This window comes from Nasonia vitripennis, chromosome 1 (genome assembly GCF_009193385.2).
Source record: "Nasonia vitripennis strain AsymCx chromosome 1, Nvit_psr_1.1, whole genome shotgun sequence".
Classification (NCBI taxonomy): domain Eukaryota; kingdom Metazoa; phylum Arthropoda; class Insecta; order Hymenoptera; family Pteromalidae; genus Nasonia; species Nasonia vitripennis.
Window position 1 is genome coordinate 27790771 of NC_045757.1, and position 23286 is coordinate 27814056.

At 46.4% G+C, this 23286-nt stretch overlaps 1 protein-coding gene across 4 annotated transcripts in view; it reads right to left on the bottom strand.

The window, feature by feature from the left end:
* LOC100118524 (protocadherin-like wing polarity protein stan) overlaps positions 1-23286 on the bottom strand; it is a 43780-nt gene that overhangs the window by 10198 nt on the left and 10296 nt on the right. For all 4 annotated transcript variants that reach the window (XM_016988843.2, XM_016988842.2, XM_008213986.3 and 1 more), the window contains exons 2-7: positions 4330-4753; positions 3433-3707; positions 2361-2700; positions 1883-2272; positions 792-1286; positions 40-506 (exon numbers count right to left, since the gene is read on the bottom strand). In XM_016988843.2, the coding sequence (XP_016844332.1) occupies positions 40-506; positions 792-1286; positions 1883-2272; positions 2361-2700; positions 3433-3707; positions 4330-4616 (2254 nt within the window). In that variant the 5' untranslated portion in view covers positions 4617-4753. The remainder of the gene's footprint in view (positions 1-39; positions 507-791; positions 1287-1882; positions 2273-2360; positions 2701-3432; positions 3708-4329; positions 4754-23286) is intronic.

The window sequence follows — 23286 nt, forward strand, 5'->3', positions numbered from 1 at the left end:
AAAAAGTATCGTTACGTTTTTGTAGATAAAAAGACCAACCTCTGGTATTTCCCGACGAGATCTCATAGTGAATCCTAGCGTCTTCGTCAGGGTCCGTAGCAGTAACCGTAGTGACAGGTGTTCCAGGTGGATCGTCCTCCGCAATCACAGCCTCGTAGCTCTTTGGCTCGAAGTACGGATCGTTATCGTTGACATCGGTAACCGTCAGTATCACCGTAGCACTTGCCGATTTCGGTGGCTCACCGGAATCACTGGCCACCACGACAAACTGGTACTTGGAACACTGTTCACGATCGAGTTGCTTGACTGTGAATATCCAACCGGTCTCGCAGTTGACTGCTACAGGGAAGTTCTCCGTCGACCCACCACTCAAATCACGCGAACCGATCGAGTACTTGATCTGGGCGTTCGGACCTTCGTCGGCGTCGTAGGCTTGGACTTTTAAGACGCTGTAGCCGATCGAGACGGATTCGGAGACTGCTTCTTGAAATAGCGTAGTATGAAACCTTAAATTTGGAGATAAACGGGTTAGTTATAATTGGCTCGCGAATACCAATAAAATATATTCAAATTAGAGAATTATTAAATTAAAAATGATTGAAGCACTATTGCTTTAAGTAAAACTGATAAAACCCCTACAAATTAGTAAAAGTTATCTCAGCACATCGAAGCTTCGCCCAATCGTAATAAAGCATGACAGAACAATAACTCACTTTCTCAACAGGCATTGAACAAAAGTTTGCCTAGTCACCAGTTCCACATAAATACCAAACTAAATACTCCTCCCTCACCTCGGCACATTGTCATTGACATCCTTGACCCTGACAAGCAGCTGTGTGGTATTAGACTTAGCAGGCATTCCTCCATCCTGCGCCCTCACGATGATCTTGTAATTCTTCACGGTCTCGTAATCCAGCGGCTTCACCAGTATCACATCTCCGGTCTGCGAGTCGATCTGGAATATGTTCTGGGTGTTGCCTCCAATGATGGCATATCTCATCGCCGCATTGGATCCGGCATCGGCATCGATCGCACGGATTTCCGCTATCACTGGGTTCAGCGTGTAATCCATATCCTCCGGTATACTGACGATGTACGTGCGTTCGGAGAACTGCGGGTAGTTGTCGTTGTCGTCCAGAACGCGAACGACCAACGTCGCCGAGGCTGTCTGACGATTAGATTCCGGGTTGGCCAGGTCCGAGGCTTGAATTATCACGGTGTAGACCTCGGTCTTCTCGCGGTCTAGCGACGTCTTCGTCGTGACTATTCCGGTACGAGGATCGATCCTGGAATATAATTTGTATGATTGAATTGCGTGTTTGCGCGAGCAAGGATAATTGCGGGATCGATCATGAGCGCGTACTGGGATCGAAGCGCGCGAGTTATGGCATCGTTCGGCTGTGCTGACGGGGTGATTCATCTTGACGATGCCGAAATCAATACATCAGAATGAATAGCATTCAGTCTCGGATGAATGTAATACAAGCAGTGCTCGAGGGTGTGATTGATTGCCGCGAGACTTGGGAGTGTATGGCGAGAGACAATCGGACGGAGAGCGGAAGATCATGCTGTATCCATCTTTCTTATCGTTATGAATACTTTGCTAAACGGTGTTTATCACTCCCTCGGGGGTCATGAGAATACTTGATCAAGCTTGCTATTGTGAAAATTATGGCGAGCATTTATTTTATTGGTACTGATTTATTTCTATCGGTGCCCGTTCTTTATAGAAATATTTAAGATTCTCGGTCTCTCTATACTTCGCAAATATCAACAGGTCACTGATAGCGTATCGTTATTATTACATGCATTTTTTAAAAAGGTTCTTAACAAAATTCAAAATTTAATTTTCGTACGCAATCAGTTGCTTAAAATTAAGTACCTAAACGTAGACTGATCCTCCGTCAATGTCGTAGTTCCACCACCGGTCGTCGAGACGATAGAGTATTCAACCTCGGAATTTTTGCCCATATCCTGATCGGTAGCCTTGATGGAGATGACGCTGGAACCGATAGGGACGCTCTCGTGTACCGAAGCTTCGTATTCAGGTGACTCGAAGGTTGGCGCATGGTCGTTGGCATCGAGTACGTTGATCTGCAGCGTCGTCGTACCAGTTCGAGGTGGAAACGAGTCGTCCACTGCCAAGACGCGGAAGTAGTGCACGTCGACGTTTTCGCGGTCGAGTTGTGCCGTTGTCGTTACTTTGCCGCTGTTCGCGTCCAGGTTGAAGAGACTCTGCGATCGCGCGTCTATCAGCGAACTCATGGTGTACCTAATTTATAAAAATATCATATAATTTTCCATTTTTTATTTTTGTACTTAAAAGTCAAATCAATCAACAATTCAAAACCGAAACTAACCTGACGATTCCACCCTCGGGATCCCTCGCCTTGACCGTCGTGACCGCAACCCCAGGTTCCTTCTCTTCCTCGACCGCAGCAACGTAAAGCGCTTGTTCGAAGAAGGGCGACTGGTTCCTCAGTTCTCTCCTCACCCTCCGACCCAAGTCCGAGTCATCGAGTTGTTGGTGATGGAAGACGATCTTGAGCCGGTGTTCGGCATCTGCCAGGTACGTCGTGCCGCATCGCAACGTCATCGACACGGAGATCTTCCACAGCGGGTCGACCAGACACTGCTCCGACGCCGAGACCAGGTCACCCGCTGCGCCTTCGACTAGGAAACGTGGATCCGCTACTCCGCCTGAACGTTATATCGTAATTTTTATGAAATAATCGCGTATTTGTTTTTCCTTTAGATTACAAAGCGTCACAGTTTAATACTGTTTGATTTAGCTTAAATAAGATTAAAGAGCCGTTCTCTCGCTCGGCGAGCGAAATTAAATCGAAATTGAATTTCATTACTCGGAAAGTAATTAAAGCCAAGAGCTGGTAAACAGGCGGAAGAACACGAAAAGGGTGTTTCCACGTTCATATTGAATCAGCACCGACACTGTAGAACTTAATCAAACATCGACCGGCCTGTTTCTACTTATATCCGAGGGATAATTGATCGGCTTGTTAATCGGAAATCCAACTGCGTGTTATCGATTTTTCCGATGGAGATCTCAGAGCTCCAAATTAATGTATGTCATGGCCTTAGGGGGTAACGATACATTACACGCGGTGAAAAGAAGATCCGCCTCCGCTACTATATTCGCATTCGTATAGTAGCGCCAAGATATATAGGCGTGAAACTGATGCCTGTTTCAAATTTGATCCGTTTCATACTGGACTTTGGAGGTCATTTCCAGATACAGCGGAGTAAACAATTATCTCCAGGCAACAGTAATCCTAATACGCATAGCGTTTATACCGCGCACCAGAGAAAAGTAGCCTCTCGCGCACTTATCACGTGCCTTCGATATAAAACAACCCGAAGAAAATCGCGCGCTCTCGGGCTCGAGCGTATAATGCATGCATCCCATAAACATACCCCATCTGGTCTCGCATTGCTTAAGGGCCGTGTGAGGCAGGAAGTCCCGAAGCGCGGCCACCAGTTGCGACGTCCTCAGGCAGACCTCGGTGAACTTGTCGGTACTGGGCATAGCGTAGGAAGCGAGGGTCTCGGCCATCCAGCCTTTCGTTGCGGCGAGGTCGACGTTCTCGCCGCCGCAGCCAGTCACCAGGACGCGCAGGGGTAGGCTGTAGTAGTCGATGGTCGCGCGGCCCAGCCGCGAACTCGTCGAGTCGATGTAGAACGTGAACAGCCTGAGGGAGAAGGTTGAGTGGGGTGTAATTTCGTCGGACGACAACGCTTGCTTTATACGAATGCTTGTAGGCCAGGAGGGAATTAGTTTATGATCGTGCTTGCTTGCGGAGGATGCTTTTTTTGGAGGGGAGGATTTAATTGGTGGGATTGCGCTGTTGGTTTGCTTGGAGCGTATGTGTTGGGTTGGATTTTATGGAGGGGGGTTTTGTGGATAATTGATTAATGCTGATTGAATGTAATGATGATTGGATTGTAGATGCCAGTTATTTTGTTGCATTTTGAATTTATTAAGAGTAGATATTATATGAGTGAATAATTTAAAAATGGTGATAGACGTCGTCTTCTTGTAATTGAAATAAATGTGAACATGTTTATTTGACAGATCTATTCTTAAACTCACGAACCTTTAAGCTTTTTTAAAAATTAAAGCTCAAAGGTTCGTGAGTTTTTCTTTAATAATAATAAAGTATGAAGCAGCCTCCATCCATAAAAATTGAATTCTTCTTATCTAAAAGACTCATGAAGTTATCGCGTCTTAACAAACTCGGCCTGCATCTATTTCCCCGCGTCATCCACCCAAATCCAAAAACTATATAAAACAAATCCTCAAAACGAACTCACCTCGGATACTGCAGACCATCGCAGTTTAGGCTCTTGGCCAAGGTAACCCTTCCAGTATGCGGATGCACCTTGAGCAGCTTGAGCGCAAACCAAGCCGTCCTGTCCTGCGAAGCCGCATACTTCCTCTTCCCGCCGAGATGCGGTACGCCAGCCTCGAAGACCAACGTACCGGCCGGCAGGTTCGAGGAGAGCACGGCGAGGTAGGCCTGGGCCAAGCTCGCGAACCCGCCCAGCAGGAGCAGCAGCGCCAGTGGGTTGATCCACGAGCATGGCCGCCTCCTGGCCATGACACCTGCTCGCGGCTCCTTCTAGCTTCCGGTGCAGCGTCTCATCCTCGCTCTCTGTCGTCCCGTCTGAGCCGACTGCTCACGGCACAGACACTTCCTCCTCTGCGCTCTCTCTCTCTCTCTCTCTCTCTCTCTCTCTGAAATCGAAAGACGGTATGATGTTAGACTTTACAAGAGACGGAGAGACACATTCTTGCACGGATTCGCGGAGAACGATCGTTTGGGAGGAGCCGCGCTGAAATTACACGGCTCGCGTGTGTATACCCCCCGGCTTTGACTGATAGAACGCGAGCTTTTTGTATACCTATACACGTATGTCGACGAAGGAATTCACCTTTTTCTCGTTTCAGCCTGTCGTACAGGTGTTGCGCGTCAACGCGCGGGGTGTGTGTTTAGCGCCGTCGCGCGCATAGCTAATAAGCTGACTGTAATTTCAACGCTGCCGTGCGGCTTTTACTCGCGTACACACTTTACGGCTTTGCCAGGACTTTGTCGCATCAGGAAATGAGTCAACGCTCGGTAATTAGAGAAAAATCTCGTTTCGACGATCGATCCTGTTATACGCTCGAAATTAATTAAAAGCCGCTCGTCGCTTCTCCCTCGTGCACACGCGGCTAAACAAACTTTTCGGACTGATTAAAAAGCGCCGCATCAGAAACCCCGTAATTAAAAAGTCCCCGCATGCGTACACCCACGTGCTATACGGAAATCCGAATCGGATGCTCAAAGCCCGCACACGGACCGACCGCAAACCACCGCAGCAATTCGAAATCCCTCTGCTCGTGCATTCACCGGTTTCCCCGAAACACACTCGAAACCTTAAACGCGGGCGCGAAAAGCGCAGCGCTATGGAAAAAAAGAGAGCGATGAGGATATGTGTATCGCGCGTGCAGCGTAACGAGGGCGAGTTGCGGAAAAACATCGCAGAGTGTATATACCGCTACGTAGGAAAGTCCCGCGCTCCAATTTAGTCTATTCAAACCCGGCAAATCACAGCGCTGTATACGCTCCTGTGCCGCGGGCGGTTCTTTCGACTCTTGGAGGAAACTTTGATCGTCGTGTGTGTATGTGTGCTAGGACTGGTTGGGCTGAGCTTTCGGTACGCTAGATTTGAATGCGCTGCGGGGACTCGATTTACGTTGTAAACGCTGTAGGGAAATGTGAGCTTTTTCGAAATACGCAGACAAGCGTGCATAACGTTTAAAGCACAGCGATACAATGAAAATTTCACGCATCAAGAATCCCATACACTTAGTTGTAAAAGCCGCATACAAATCCGCGTTTTAGAAAACGATTAAACTACCAGTACATCAAGCGGGGCAAAACTACAGGAGATAATCTCCTCTCTCTCTCTCTCTCTCTCTCTCTCTCTCTCTCTCTCTCTCTCTCTCTCTCTCTCCTTCTTCCATCATCCCACACAGTTTATGCGATTGTATACTTCCTACTACAACTCTATACCTACGTCGCGGTTGGACTCTTGGTCTTTTTACCGCGTGTACCTACTTGTCGCTTCTTAATTCGATACGGCTGCGTATGGATTCTTTTATTTTCCATCGAACTCCTCGGGCAATTGTGTACGTCCTTTTAAGCGTTTCGTGCAAAGGCCGTACAAGGCCGTGAAACGAGAATCGCAGTGTCTCTCTTTATGTGTTATACTCTTTTCTCTTTGAAGACGTGTCTCGTTGTCGAGTGAAAACGCCATGCGAACCTATTTCTTTTTTTTCAATCGTAGGAAAAGACGTGATCCTGTTATAGTCGTCTGTGAAGGTTCACTCGGTTATTATCGAACGAGTCGTCGCACCTCTCTCGAGAGAGCTAGTTTGCGCATACCTGGGAAAATTCATCGTTTTATGCGCGTCAAACTTTGTTTCCACTATGCAATCATTAAAAATTTTAATGGCTCTCTGAAAACTTAAATTTTAATGGCTCTCTGAAAACTCAAATTTCAATTTTCCTCTCAACCAGCCCCGATCACTCATCGAGATTGGGATACCGCGAGAGAGAGATTAATTATCACACGGAAGTATCCATCAATCGGGCGTAGATCTACACTTAAAATCGACTTTGCGGGTGGGCGAATAATCATCATCGCGTCCCTTACTGCACTATGCGTCGCGTTTTATTTATCCGACTCGGCACACAGGAGCGCCTCTTTATGACGTCAGCGGCGTGTGTCGTCCTGTTTTTCCCCATCGCGTGGCCTGCTGCTTCCACATGTACCTATACTATACACAGACGAGGAGGTATTTTGTTTAAGCTGCGTGTCCGCTCCTCGATTTTTCCCTTTAATTGCTGCGCACCGAGCTCCGCGCGCGATTATCCGCTCGACGACGGGTTTAATTCTGCGCGTACTTTTCTCCATAGCAGGTGCGCGCGCTTTTTTCAAATGACAGCCGCGCGCTTTTTCTCCTATGGGATTGTTTCTTTTTTCCTCGTTCTTGTTGTTGTGAGAGAGGCTTCGACTGTAATTACGACTGTTAATTCAATTTTCTACTTGATGCGCTTTTAATTCTTTAATTGCTCCGCGCTTTTTGCTCGAGCCTTATGCGGCTAGTTGTTTAGGGTAAGGGATTGCGCGCGTACCTGAAGTTCTATCGTGGACTTGTTTGATTTTCCTGAGGAAGTATTTTTTTTTACGCAGTTGCGCCAATGTATAATAAAGCAGGTTCGAACAGGTCTTTTCACTACCGCTCTAATTTTCGGGCTCTCAAAATTCACTCATCAGCCTTGCAAAACCGCTCGTAACACGCGCTTACACGCTTCGCAATTACTCCGCTTAAATGCAAAATCAGCAGCAGCACGTACGGCTCTCGGTGCCAAAGAAAACCGCGCTTTTATTGCACACAATTAAAATCCATCGTCGCGACTGCTATAGTCTCCCGCATTGACGAGGGGGAGCTATTATACAAATTGCCGGCAACTCGATCGCGCATCGCTTTTCCCATTTTAGCCTTTCTCTCTCACCTCCTTCGTGCATAACAACCGGCATACACTGCACGATATACACCTCTCCATCCGCCGAATCTAATTCTCATTTCCCTCGCGCGGCTCGAGATCTCTTCCCCTCGTTAATTATACCTGCTCGCGCGCACAGAGCCATTTCCCTTTTGCTCTCCGCTGATGCTTCTCTCTGTGCATTCGGAGGAGAAAACGAAGACGAGGAAAAATTTCGCGCGGCGCCTTTTCCATCGTCGCGCGCGCAGCAGCGCTTATCGCATTCTTCTATACATCCCCTTTCGATTCTGTCTGCCGTCCGTTTCCATAGCTGTCCCGCCTCTCTTGTACAAATCGAGGAGTCTATCCGCGGCTCTCTCACACGTCGGCACAGGACCATGCAGAGGGACTCTTCTCTCCATCGGTTATCCTCTCTTTAATTACGTCTCCTTTATGTCCGCGCCTTACCGTTAAGCTTCGTGACTGCCTTATCTATCTCTCCCTTCCGGTAAGTGTATATAGCTATACTGCACGCGTCTACTCTCCTTTTTCCTAGGTTCGCTCTGGCAAGGAGCGAGAGAGAGAGAGAGAGAGAGAGAGAGAGAGAGAGAGAGAGAGCGGCTGCTTTTTCTGCCTTTTTCCGGCTCCGCGTTTTTTTTACGTCTTTATCTCGCTCTCGAGAACTCGGCCTCTGTCTCGTTCGCTTCCTACTTTTGCTCCTTTCACATATTGGATCCCCGCGCCTGTCTCTTCTGTTTTTGTACTCCTCTTGTATTCGCTCTGTTGTGGCTGTATGAGTGGATGCTCGCGAGTCATGAGAAAAATCACTTCGTACTGCTAATGAGTTTTCCTTTTGTATGGCGAAACTTTTTTCCGAGCGGGGGAGGTCGGTTCGGTTTATATACACGAGGGGATGATGTCGGATGAGAAAGAGAGAGAGAGAGAGAGATGCTTATTCAAGTTGCGGTCTTTTTATGCTTTGATTAAAAAGTACGATGGGGAGTTTCGGCGATGAAATATTCGAGTGGCCGCATAAAAGCGGCTCTACTGCTGCTCTCGTCTAATTTGCCGTATTATGCTCCATATAACTTGGAGAGTCGTTTTCTTGTAACGATCGAATTTTATGTCTACGCGCGTAAGGGAAGTATAAGACGAAGTGGAGTGAATTTCGTGTTCTCTACTATAACTTGAGTATCCCAAAAAGCTCGATTTCGCCGTTCCTTTCGCAAAAATATAATAATGCTGATAAAAACGCATTTATAGCCCCAAAACACAAGAAAATATCCCACCTACTTGAGAATTCAGCTCTCGTCGCGTTAAAAGCCCGCTCAGACACAGTAGGCGCAACAGCTCAGCATCGAATAAAAGTCGAAACGCGGGAAGAGCAGCCAAACGAAATGCAACGCGACGAGCGAAGCCCTAATAGTTAGACGGTCAGACAGACTCGCATCACCGAGGGTCTGCTGGCTCTTCTCTCTCGCACATGTACGAAGCAATCGCGCATCGATTCCGAGCGCAGCTCTCCCTAAGGATCGCGTCGGATCGCTCCCCGCGAAAATTCCGTCTCCTTTGCTCTGGCTCCCCTTGCATGTGTGTATACGAAAAAGCGCCGCGTGCGGGGTCGTCCGAAAGAGAGAGGATTAACGCGCGCGCCTCTAGGAGAGGACGAAAAATATGAGACCAGGACGAGATGGACAAAGTTCGCGAGGGGGAGTGTATATGGTGGATATAGAGCGTGGTGCTCGTAGAAAAATATGTGGTGTCGGATAGTGTGCCAGACTGACCGGAGAATGTAGTGTGTTGGACGTTATTATCGTCGAGAGGCTTTTGATGAGGGAGCCATGTAGGATAAGGGAGGAAAGTATCTTTTTTCCGCATATTAGCGAAAATGACCAAGTACGAGGCGATGGCTCGTAAATTCAAACGTCGAGAGCGGGAGGATAATTGCTCCGGATAAGGTAGACCCAGATATAAGGAATCGAACGTAGAAGGAGTTTCGAACGAGTGCGAAAAACTGATAGCAGTATTGCGAAGCGATAAGGAGAGAGAGAGAGAGAGAGAGAGAGAAATTATTTCACCTGATTGGCTATTTAATAAGAGCTTTGTTAAATAAATACCTCGCGCGCGATGCTAATGCGTTCAGCAGTAAAACAAAAAGCGGCGGCTGTTCAATCGGCTTTAGCTAAGATACGAAAGCGCGCGTTTATCGGATTTAATTAAAACACCGCGCCGGCCAATTGCCGCGCGCGGTGTAATATCGCGGATGCGCCGCTTGTAATGAGTTATTTGTTTACACGACTCGATTATTAATTATCCCGATGCGCGGTTAACTGCTTACAAATTGGATCGCTGCTTATAGGTGAAATTGCTAGTATGTCTAATGGACTTGGTGTGTTGCTTCTTTTTAACGTTTATCAATATTCTGTTACTGTAATCAGATCTCTGCGTATCCATATTGCAGGCAGTTATTTTTTACCGATAAATGCGCGAAAAATTCCAAAGCCCATCCATCCGAGAAAACTGCCCATACAACAGCGTGACGATTACCAATAGTCTTCAAAAAGAGTGTCCGCATTACCCCTCAAATATTCAGAGCAATCGCGACCGTCCACCCACACGAGAAATAAAAGCCAACGGAAACGCCATTCGTAGTAGTAGGGGGAGCTTCGAAAAAGAGAACAGAAGCCGCTAGAGAAAAGCGGAATCAAAGGCGATCGAAAGAGAGAGATTGCTCCGCAGCAGGAGCAAAAGAGAACGAATCGTCTTCCGCTGTGCTCAGTCCTCTAATAAGCTTAAATCACGCTCGTACAGCCAGCCCAGGACGATTATGTACCCTAGTGCAAATTTGATTTCACTGGAGGACACGACGCGTGCTTGGATGGCTTCGTCGAGGATTGGAGTCACGTGGGGTTCGAAATTTAAGAGGTTTTATATAAATATCGCTGTGCAGGGGGGATGAGTCTTTTATTACCGATATGGCACCGCGGCGTGTATGCATTTTTCAACAGATGCGAGGATTTATGTTGCGGGTGATCGTGAAAAATTCCGGATACGCGAGCTGCGGTATTTATAAGGGATACACACGGGTGTGCGAGTGACTTATGAGCTGGAATTCTCTCGAGTTTTACGGCTAGGTTTTCTATATCAATTATTCCTCGAGAGCGGTATTACTTTGTGTAAAAGCGCCGAAGCCTTCGCATAAGCGCTAAATGGATCATAACTTTTATACCAGAGCCATCGGAGAGTATAACATGCTAAAAAGCTCGTCGTAAAAAAATAGCTCACTCGCCCGTAGCTTGGCTATCAATTCGATGGTGGAAAAAACATTAAGAGGAATGTAAATTCTATTGATGTGTCAATTAACTGCATCAGCGCCGAATGCGGGCAAAATGTATACATTCGCGCATCAGCTCTTCTCTCTCTGGATCTCGAGCCGCTATCATAATTAACGCTCGGCTCTCAGAATGCGTTGAAAATAAACCGCGCGATATTCAAACTAGCGGTGCAGCGGCCGAGAGTATCAAATATCTCGTTCCTCGCTCGCGGAACACGCAATTAAAGCTTAGAACATCGTTGCTTACGTCGAAACAAGAAGCTACCATACGCATCCATCGTCCCATATTAATTCCCGAACAAATTCCTTAGCTATACCCAGAAATGAATAAAACCTCGCGATACATCCCGTGCACAGCTCACCGCGAAAAGTCTCGCGTACAACTTGAAAACACGCACGTGTAGCGCGTATGGTATGACCGAGAGTCGCTTAATTTCCATACACCACGCAACGTCATAATACCGTACAAAAAATAAAAGAAAAAGCTTCTCGCTCTCGCGGGTAATCTCACGAGAGAGAAACTATAGACGGTGGCAATCTCGGGGGGCAATCGGCTCGGAAACAAGTGTAAGGCCCATTATCTCGATCGGCAAAAATTCTATCGATTTCCAGCATCGGCGGCGGCGGCAGCGTCAACGAGCGACGCTCCCGAGGAATCCAGTTCCAGATATCGCTCTCGGGACGCGCAGCAACGCGATATTACTTTGCAAGCAGAACCGACAGAGAAGAGAGGACGATGATACGCGCGCGCGCAAGAGAGAGAGAGAGAGAGAGAGAGAGAGAGAGAGAGAGAGAAGCAGAGGCAGATACGTGGAAAACGGTGGGGAGAGAGACTCGGGTATGTATGTATGTACGGGAGAGAGGGATCGGATAGCGCGTATATAAAAGGCAAGAGGGTGAGAGAGAGAGGAGAGATGAAGCGGAGGTTGTAAATATGCCGAGAACCGCGTGTAGGTAAGCGGGAGAAGTGTAAAGTCAAACATACTCGGGCTCGCGCGAGCTGTGGCATTTTTGTTGAATAGGGTAGGGAGGTGTGTAAAGTCTGTGAAATTTCGTATAGAAATTGTAGTATTTTATAATTTTTAAAAAATGTAATTTTGTCAACTTATCACCGACCGAAATTTTCGACCTGATTAATATTCAGCTCGTCCCTGAATATTACACGCTCAAATTGAGCTCGCCTGTAAACCAGCTACAAAACACTTATATTCGCTGGTAAAAAAAAACGTACCGAAAAGCGAAATGCACGTCGCGAAACGAGAGCGAAAAATGACGCAGAGCCATCAGAAAGATGGAGATGAGGCTCGCAGGTATCGAGAGCGACCTATAGCGGTGAAAGACAAAGAAAGCAAGAAGAAGAAGCATCAGAGAAGGCGGGGGATACGAGAGAGAGAGAGAGAGAGAGAGAGAGAGAGAGAGAGAGAGAGAGAGAGCGCGGAACTATTAATTACGCGCGCGGAGGCTCTGAAAGTTGCATGGAATCCAGTCCTACCAATTATCTTAGGAGGCGTCCCTTTTTTTCGGGCCTGCGCTACACACGCCATCAGCATCATCATATCCTCCGTATACCATAATCCACGAGTATACTACACAGCCTTCAGCGCAGGCCAGACCAGAGCTTTTCGACTATACGCGCGGCCCTCGAGACTGCATAATACGCGCGCATCGGTTGCGAGGAAGATAGGACAAAGCGGAGGTGGGCGGAAAGAGCGGGAGGGGGACAGATGGGGAGACTTCTGGAAAATTATTGCACGCCACGCTCGTCGGAACTTCGTCAGCAGGTTGAAGTGACACGCTCTCTGCGGTTTCGCTACTCTTCTTCGGAGGAGAATATTATTAAAACCGAGCGAGCCAGCGGTGCGGTTTCGAGGAGGATTTTCAATTACAGGACTTACTTACTCGCGATTCAATTACTGCAACGCGCGGCTGATTAGACGTTCGTCTGCATTCGATTCGAATATTTTTTTTTTCGACACGCGCTGTTATGGAGTCTCCGCGGCTTCGAAAATTCCAAAGGCAGAAGGCTCTCCATTTCAACGCGGCCGCTCGCAAAAATGCGCCCGTAGCTTTTTCTAACCGACCGACTCTGCCGGTAATTATCGTAAATAAAGTCGGCGTCATAAATAAAACACGTCCGAAATTCGCGAGCGAAAGAGAGAGCTATACACGCACGAACAAAGCCTTTTCGCGTGTGCAGAGGAGAAAAGGGACGAAAGAGAGAGAGAGAGAGAGAGAGAAAAAAGAACGAGGAGTATATAGGCGAAAAAAGGGGAGAAGAGGAGCAGACGCGCGGCCGTTATTGTACAGTCTGTGGAGGAAGAACGAAAACGCGAAGGCGGCGGCTTCTTCTTCTTCTTCGTCTCTGCTGTGTGCGAGAGGACCGCTGCAAGTTTAATGCGTTCGTGCCCTTAGGGCAGGTTCTTGCGTCTGCGTGCGTATACATCCTCGGAGGCTCGAATGCGAGGAGTTCGCGCGCGGGCATATAACGTATTTATTCGAAATTCTCGCCGGCGAGGATGCGGGGAATGTTCTGGGTGGTGAGATGGTCTCTTTCTATAGGGAGCGATATAGGGTGTTAATAATCTATGATGACGATGGCAAGCCTGGAATTCGGAAGATGGCAGATGTGTAATTTTTGAGAGGAAAAATGATGACTTTTCGTCGATATAGCTATGGGTTTGAAAATCAGCCGTGACTTGTATTGGGAAGGCGAAAATCTGTTACGTGAGGTCAGGCTTTTATGGGGGATTTACGGGGCTTTCGATCCCGCGCCGTCGTTCGCCTCTACATCTGATAAGCACACATTGTCGAGGCGCCTCTATAACACCGTGTAGAGGGAGCTAGACTAGTCGCGTCCTCTCGCAGCTCTCGCATAGAACACCGAATGCACTTAATCGGATTCTTATGACTTAGGCATCGCGCGAGTGGGTACACCGGAGATCCTCCATACGCTTCGTTCCTACCCTTCTTATTTTCCTCGAAGTGCTAAGCCCTTTTTATGTGCGGAAGCTTGGGTAAACAGCTATTTACATCATTTATTGGCTAATTAGCGAACGGTTTTTAGTGTTGCCGTTTGTCAATATTGTTACGCGTTATGTCTCGGCACACACATTCATTTTACGGTCTCTTTTCGAAAGTAAGCGTGTGTACCGTGACGTTTCAAACGAGGAAATCGATCGTTTGATTAATCAGTTTTGGTACATAAACCACATGTGCCTACACGTACGGCTTCCATCGCGCGTCAGTCGCTCAATTTTCTCGAAACTCTACGTAAATCCATTATCGAAAAATTGATCGCCACCGGTGCCAAAAGAGCCTTCTTGGGCTTGCTTATATTGGGCGGTTCGTGCTATAACAGCAACTTATAAGTATTTGAGTTATTAATATTTGATTGATTTACTATTTCAACCTGTAAATTGCGGAACAGATTTACAGTGAGAGGTTTGAATGGCGTTGGCGCTTGGTTTGGCATTTCTATTTTACTCGAATGCTTCTGAAATTTTCAAACGTACAGGCATTATTATTTTCATGCAACGATAAACTCTTAAGTGCAATAATGTATAGTATAACAATAATGCAGTTTTTTCACGCTTTCGACATTCGACTCAGATCTCCCCTCTTATCGGACTATCGCGATTTCATCGCCGCATCATTGCGCCGTTATACTTCGCCGTACTTCCTCAGTTTCGCGTTTCACGAAACCGGATGAAGATTAAAAAGCCGTCTACATTATATACCTATACACCGCATAGCCGAACCTCGACTTCATATTTCGGCCCTCGGTTACACCGAGGCTCGAGTCCTTGAGACGCGTCGCTGCCCTTTCGTTGCCTCGGGCCGAAATCTCGAGAGAGAAACAGCTCGCGCGAGTTTTTGTGCCGCGCGAAAGTGTAGCCGGCACGCGACGCGCTTTTATGGAAATGAAGGAATGCCTCGCGAAACCGCCTACGCTACTTCTTTTTTTTTCTTCGCCGGCGAGGATTTACCTCGTAGGTGGAAAAATCAAACGTGATATTCGAGTATAAGTTATAACGGCGATTTTATACTATTTTTTTTTATAAATCAATCGACTTCGGTAAACAAGCGTATAATGGAGCCATCCTTTCCAAAAAAGCCAAACACACTCGAAAGCCGATTAGGAATTTCATGGCGCTAGATACATCGACAGTTATCCTTCTTTTTTCACCTCAGCAGCAGCAGCGGATGTAGCCAGCGCGCGGAGTGTCATAAATTCGTGCCTAAGTAAGCCGGCTATCCTAGCTTAACGATTTCCTATGACTTAACTACGACGGGAGGCCTTTTACGAGCGTTCGGCGGGTCTGATAACGCTTTTCCCATCCTTACCTTACACATACAACGAAATTCGATGGACGAGCTGTTTAAAGGGTTATTTGCATATACTCGTAAACGATCTTACACCGCAGCGTCGGTTCGAGGCTTTATTTAATTGTCCGCCGCAAATTGATTGCGCGGCTCTGTAAACTCGCTTTTTTACGACGACGGAGCGTTTGGAAAAGTGCAGGATTACGAGTAATGTAGACACACAGGCTGTTGTTCCGATTTATCTAACAGTAACGCGATTTTTCAGACGCCAGAACGCACAAGCGAGCAGCTCGATCTCTCTCTCTCTCTCTCTCTCTCTCTCTCTCTCTCTCTCTCTCTCTCTCTCGTGCAGCTCGGCTCCGATGCAGAGACCTTTTAGATATCAAATTATAGACTCGCAAGGGCTCATTTCGCGGAAGAGCTTTTAAAACGTTCTCGGGCTTTTAGCCTTCATCAAGCCAACGTGTTATTAGCCGGGGCTGCGCCTCTCTCTCGAAACTTTCATTGTTTCTTTCTTTTTCTCTTTTCGTTCGCTCGGCTGGCACTTTTATACGGCAATGGAATATATCCATTCGATATTCCAAGAAGTCAGCTCGAACTTTTATCAAAACGATATTCTGTATTACGCTGCAGGCGACGAAGACTTAATTAAGCCTCCCACGTGTGCATCGACAATAAATAGGCATTTTAATACCGTATACTCGTGGAACAAGTGCGCATAAGGCGCCGCGCTCAAACCGACCGAACAGCCTGTCAATTAGTATCAGATCCTCGCCTCGGCCGGTGTGCGGCTCTCTCTCACGTGACTCGGGAAAAATTCCGAGCAACTAATCTCCCTCGGGTGTATGGAATGAAATGATCTTGAAATTTCAGAAGCGCGCGCAAGAAGCTCATCAGCTCTTTTTACTCCACGTATGTCCGCACGACTGTAGCACTAACAGACGTGGCGCGTATTAAAGCTAATGAATAAGCGACTTTTCAGCTTGCTCGTCGCGTGTTTTTATTTATAAATACTAGGCGCGGTGCGCGCGCGCGCGATTATTTTACGAAAAAATATGACGCTTTTGATTTATTGAGAGCAACGACCCGTCCGACTGTCTACTTTGAATATTCAGCGTTATTCGGAATATATCGTGGATTATAGTGTGTTCCAGTTGTAAAACCCGGTATTTCTCTAATACCAGGCGAGAATAAGATGTGTGTCCGCAGCTACGAGATTTCATCCAGCTCTCAGGCTTATACGCGTCAACCTGGCCATCGGGATGTCGTATATTTTTGTGAAACGCCGCTGTTTACAGTAGTTTATAATGCGATCTCGATACCGTCATCGATCATCATCCTTCTATCTTACTTTGCGACTTTCATCTCGTAAATTAACCTCGGCCGAAAAAAAGGCGCGTGATTCAAACCGCGTGACGGCAGAATAAAGCCCTTTCGCACAATGTAGCTCGCGGAAATTACAATACAATCATCATAAAGGACTGCTTGCGTATATGAACCCGCGATCAGATATCCCCCATTCAGTCGGGCATTAATCCGACCCTCTCTCCTCTCTTGGAGGAATTAACAAAAGTCAAGTGCATTCCTGACGTCGCCTCTCGCGCAACTGTATATTATAACGTACACACAAAGCTGCTATATACTATATATAGTGCATTATATCCTAGCATACACGTACACACACGCGCATGTACGCACGTAGGTGCAGAGCGAGAGAAGAGAGAAGAGAGAAGAAGATGCCCGCCGGGAGATAAGGGTTTCACGGAAGAACGCTCAATTTTATAGAACCTGTTCTGGCCCCCACCACATCGGGCGTAGGTATAGTGGTATACTGCAGCAACTGCAGCGCCATCCAAGGGATCTCGGCAAACGGGTTTTGGGCTCCGCGAGAGAGCCGCGTATACGCGTACATGCATTTCACGCTCGGGCGACGTCTTTAAAGGCGCGTAAATTAACCTTGTCTCTCTCTCTCTCTCTTACTCGCTCTCTTTCGTTTCTCTCACTCGCCATATAGCAAAAGAGAGAGAGAGAGAGAGAGAGAGAGAGAGAGAGAGAGAGAGACCGTAGGAATCCGAAAATCCGTGATATCTTAATTGGTGGGAGAGAGGAACTCGCGACGGGGCGCAGCATCAGCACAAGGTCGTTTTATAGCGTCGAGAGCTCTGGAAATGACATAATTTTCGAGCTCGTGCAAGGGATCGATTTAATTTATCGACAGCCTGATCTGCGGGTATAAACATAGATGAATCACGCGCGAGAAGTGATTGAGTTGAGGGCTCGATTAAATATGAATGAGCTTTCAGCGTGGTTGCGCTTTTTTTCGGAGCGCGATCATTTTGTAATTTTCGTCGACGTTGAATATTTTAAGCAAAGCGCTCGGCGTATCTGCCGGGTCACTTTCGACGGATAATTTGAAATTCATTATGGCACGAGCTGCGGAGATTCGAATGCATCGGGTTATTGCTATATCGTTTCGATTAAGCTTTCAGAGACGGGTATTTATGGATATTATGAAAGTCGTTTGGATATAGAAGCGCGAGTGCGTATTGGTGCTTACAATTAAAGATAGGATATATATTAATCGACGAGTATTATAGCTATACGATGGTCGGTCAGATTTATTTTATGTTTGGAAAAGGAAGAATTTTTAGTCTCGCGTATTTTCACCGTCGTTAATGGCGTTTATATGGCGGTCGTAAATAATGTCGACGTGAAATATTTAATTAAATTTATACTAAGCATGGCTTGCGATTTGTGAAAATATTTTCAGAATAATCTCACGTCGCTTGGATGAACCCCAATATAATCCGTCGAAAAATATAACATCCGACCACGAGGCTCGTCGGATCCCCTACTGACTGAATAATAATATCAGGAAGTTTTTGTTCAAGATGACGCATATCAGGTAATGAGTGTGCAATCAAGGGAAAGTGACAGCAGCCCCTCGCTGGGTCGAGAAAATGGAAAGAATATAAGAGCGCATATTTGAGCCTTCCATACCTATATCTATAAGTTTGTCCAAGGTGAATCATCCGCACGAAATTCGGGGGTCGAGCCAATGCGAGAGTAAAAAAAAGTGTTGTAGGGCTCATTTACATGGACGGGCCGTATTGATTTTCTTATCGTCGAAGGAACACACGGCGAGTCGAGTTAGCCGACGAGTTTTGGACTGTGTTTGGAGTTGTGTAGCTTTTCGGGCTTTATTGCTTTTAGGAAATTGCGCCTGATGTGTGCCTGTCATTTGTTAAGGTTACTCAGGGGGGTATGCGCTGCCACAGTCTGTGCAGGCGACTGATGTGTTTCTCTCCTTCTTTTGACGAATCGAATGGAACTGATGCGCGCATGTGTGAAAAAAGTAGATGTGCTGTGTGAGTCACAGAAGTGTAGCGAATAGATATCGCTGATGTTTTATTGAAGAATTTTTCGATTAAAATTGTAACAGTAAGAGAATGAGGAGCAATTTTATGGAATGGAGAAAGTATGAATTGCACGTGTAACTCAACTATACAATCGACCATAAACGCGATGTGATTACAGTTTTTATGTGTGTACCGATATAATAGGGTCGTAACTGTATCCGCGATGTACAATTGTATCCCGCAATTCGCTCTACATTCCGATCGAAATAGTTGATCTAGTTATTAAATTTTTCAATTCATACGAATTCTACAATTTTCGTATCGATGTACACTTAATTACCGCTTATACAATGACATATCACTCGCTCGGTTTTAATACCCGTTTACGAATGACACTTCATCAGCGTCACAACTCGCCGAGGTACACGCTCCGAAAGTATAATACCTATAATTTCATTCGTTACACGGCACAAAAACCCGTCGACGAGTAATCGCGTTTTAATGCCCTTTCGAATGTCGACGCGTCCATTTCCCCCATATGCTTTCGATACAATAAATTCAATTCGACTCGCAATACGCGTTTCCCTTTTGTATCGATTCATACAGTTCGATTACCTCATACGCAACAATCGAAAAAATACATCAGCAACAAACTTTCCCCGTAAATCAATAATCGTACACACGAGCAAACACGTCGGTCCCATACACATACGAACACCCGCGTGATTGATCGAGCGCAAACTCGATCGTGGAGAAATAACGAAGTAATAAAGCGCAGCGGGTGAAAAAGCGAAATCGAGAACGTAGCGCGAGCCAAACAAAATGACATAATTTTGAGCGATCGCTTACGGAGAAGAGGAATGAAAAAGACGCGGTGGCATTGTTCGACTCGTTTTATAATTACGCGGGGATGATGAGGGAGCGAGAGGAAGAATGAGTCGAAAAAGACCGGAGAGAATGAAGACGACGACGCGGCGAGAGATACTAATTTCTCGGGACACGGCATTCTTTTTTTTACGGCTCGGGTATTTCATTTTTTAATGACGAGGATCGTTATTATTGTACCTCTGCAAACAATGACTTTTTGCGGGGAAGCTTTTTCAGAGGCTGTTTTTGCCGCGGTGAAATCAACACCGTTTCGTCGAGTTTACGAGGAAAGTTCCTTCGATGAAATATTTGTTGATCTCCCTTTTTTTATTACTTTGACATAGTACGAGAACGATGATACACGCACGTCGCATCTCGAGAGTAAGTAAAGCACACATTACGCAGTAAGCCACCCCAAAGGTCTCGAAAAGTTTTTTATGTAGTGAGCGAAAAGTGCAGTTTATTACGATTTATATCCTCACTCTATGAAGCTTTTTCTATATTTAAAAAACAGTGCGTGGCTGCAGGTAGAAAGACGTAAATAACACGCACGGGCTATAGAGAGAACGCGGGTATACAGAGAAATCGAAATTTATTTCCGTTTGGGGTAAATCCGGGGCAAGAGGATCACTTTCGAGTTGACAGTGAGCCTAATTGTTATTTATATGGGAAGGGTCAGGGTACAAACACACACACGCTGCGTTTCAGTGAGATCGATGCTTCGTGAATAAGCCAGTATCTTTTTTTCGGGAGATATCCTCTCCCCATTTACATACTTCTCGAATTTATCACGCCGTCGGTGTTTTACGGGTAAGTCAATATCGTCAAGGGGATGAAGTGTTGAGCTATCAAAAAGAAATTAACCTATCCGCGTGTGACGGCTTTCAGACTTACGAGTTGTTCTAGCGACGTGGTTGGGAACTCACCTGGAACAAAAAGAAGCAGAGAATGAACGACAGTTTTTAGCATAATAATGTGTGGTGGATACACAAAAAATAAATAGAACACAGTGTGTATCGCTTCCTGTGAACAAATAATCCTCCGAAAAAAAATCAATCACTCTCAAACCGCAGCTTTCGAGCTTACACTCATTCGAATCGCACGACCGAGAGAACAGCCAAGCAGCCGAGATGATTCCAAAAAAAAACGCATCAGACACGATCGATCCTCCCGAGAGAGAACAAAAGAACAGAAAACCTCAAGAATATTATAAGACCGAAGCGATGACTGCGTGCACTTGCCCTTGAAACCCGATCCTCTCCTCGTGTCCCCGCGACGCGCAGTGGCCGCCGCGCAGGTAATTGATGCCCCTTTTTTGCGGGGGAAGATGATGATCAACGCGCGAAGCAAATCGCGCCAGAAATTGCTTGATTAATTACGTCGTTCTCGAACGTAATTACGATACGCTACGCCATAGCGAGGAGTAGGAAGAGAGTATGATAAAGGAAGCGGAGGGCAAGGAAGCGTGGAATCGAAGAGCCTTTTTCCTCTACTCTATCTCGCTCGGTATTCAAATAAGGATAGACCTTATCACAAAGCGGCGTTTAATTGCCGTGAGCTCTCGGCTTCATCGATTAGGCACTCCGTTTGATGAACATTTCGCTGAGTCAACGCTTCGCTTCTTTAGATGCTAAACGCGCGGAGAATTAATGGTGATGCATGGATCCATACGCGGATGAATGTGTAACATTGTTCCGAGCGGCCCGGAAGAAAAACGAGCTTTTAAGTGTCACGAGCGGGAATGTATAAATTTTCAGGCTTTCTACCGCATGCTTACACTCGGATTACGGGAATCGGGATTAGATCGAGATCCAGTTTTCGCGGAAAACCGATTAGCATTTGTATCCGAGCTACTTTCTTAATTTCATCAGCGTGTTGGATCCGCGTCAGCTGCTTCTAATCCGATTTTTCTTCTACCCATATGAGCGAAATTTATGGAATGTAGAAGATTCTCTATCTCGATTGCTCCTGAGTATTTAAATCTGAACGAAGGAGAATCAATAATAAGTAGACAGTCGCGGCGGGTTGTTGACACCTTACGCATTTTACACCGATCGGTATGGCGGTCACGTAGGTAATTCGCCACAGCGGCGCATATTCGAGCGTAGAGACAATGCGCTCTCGAGCGCTCTTAGAAATATATTACAAAAAAGCCTAACGAAGCAGCTCGTCCCTAATTCACTCACACCCCGGACTTTTTCTGTTCACCCAACCCTTGTGACTCATAACGCTGCGCAAACACGGGGAATAAAAATTCGTCGAATCAATATACCACACGATCCTCTCAAATCAAACAGCTCGAAAGCTCTCGAGTCCTATACCCACAAGCCGATCCCGTCGCGAGTTATACACTTATACTACTCGGCATGCGCTTCCATGCGTCCGGGGAATGCAGAACGTTCGCTCTCTCGAAACTATGAGCCTATACCGCCGGTCGATACTATGTAAACCACTACGCGTAAGGCGGTTTGCGTTCGGAGCGCGACTATTCGCAGAATTCCCGGCGCGCGATCGCGGACCATTGCGCCGATATGCGGATAATTGCGGGATGAGAGCTTTTTTCAGCGTCGGCTTATCCGTAAAGGAATGTTGCATATTCCGAACGTTATTATTGTTGCATGGCATGATAGACCGATTTAAATAAAATAAGTATACACATGAGTATTATATCGAGGAAAAGCTCATTTAAATTCCTCCTGTATGCAGGCGGCCGCGCGTCGCTCACCCTCGGCTGCATATAATAATGCGCACGCACGCATAATCACACTCACGGCGCGCTTAAAGATCGCATCTACTTTGCAGCTCTCTCGCGCGCTCGTCAGCCCGAGAGTAATTTCTCAAGCTTTTTTTCATAGCGAGGCTAGCTCCGCATTGCGCGCTGAAAAATTAAAACAGAAGAAGAGGGTGTCATATCTGTATACAAAAGGAGAGCGAGCACAATGAGGAGAGCGCTGCAGGGGGAGGAAAAAGAGTCGGCGCGCAATATGCCGTGTTTATTCGGATAATAAACGCTGAGAACAATGGGCGCAGTGGTTGGCTTTAATTCTCGCTCTCCGCGCGAGAGCTGGATTATATTGTTGTTATCTAACTGATGCGAAAGAAGTAGGTATACTAGAGCGTCACAGGTGCGCGTAATAGAACCTTCCACAATTTCACGACCCTAATTCGCGCGTCTATATTCAGTCGCAGACGCAATAAAGTATCATAGAAGAGACGAGACTGTGCACGTGTGTGTCCAGGGGACAAAAAAGGTCTAACAGCGCACGCGGACACAGGAAGGTAATTCGAGAAGGGAATACAGAAGTGGTGTATACATCATAAAAGACGATCATTAGAGCGCGGACAATAATGGACTGCGAGCACACGACGACTAATATGCTTTTTGATAGGAACAGATGCCGTAATTAGCCTCGTACCTATATAGTAGCGTTGGATACACTCTATCCTTCTAGCTATATGTATCGATTTTTCATACAACGTACAACGTTCTTAAACTACAGTTTCCGTTTTCGCTCCATTATTTTCGCCAAGTCGTGTGTATCGCGCTGTAACTTTCTTTCAGCCTTTTCCCGAAAAGAAACTTTTCAGAGCATTGTGCGAGCTCTATCTCTACTTTTTCCCCTGACTGTGCGAGAAGATTCCGTACGCGCGAACAATGCCGGCCGAAATATGAAAGATATAAATCACTCGCTTCCGTCCGTGCCACATACACACTCATCTTCTCCTGAAAAAATATCGGCGTACACTGACCTTTTTATTAAAAAAATCCATTCAAACCCCCCCCCCCCCTGAACAGAAATTCTAGCAATAAAAACCAAACCCCGATATTATCGCACCCCGTTATCTCCGTTAC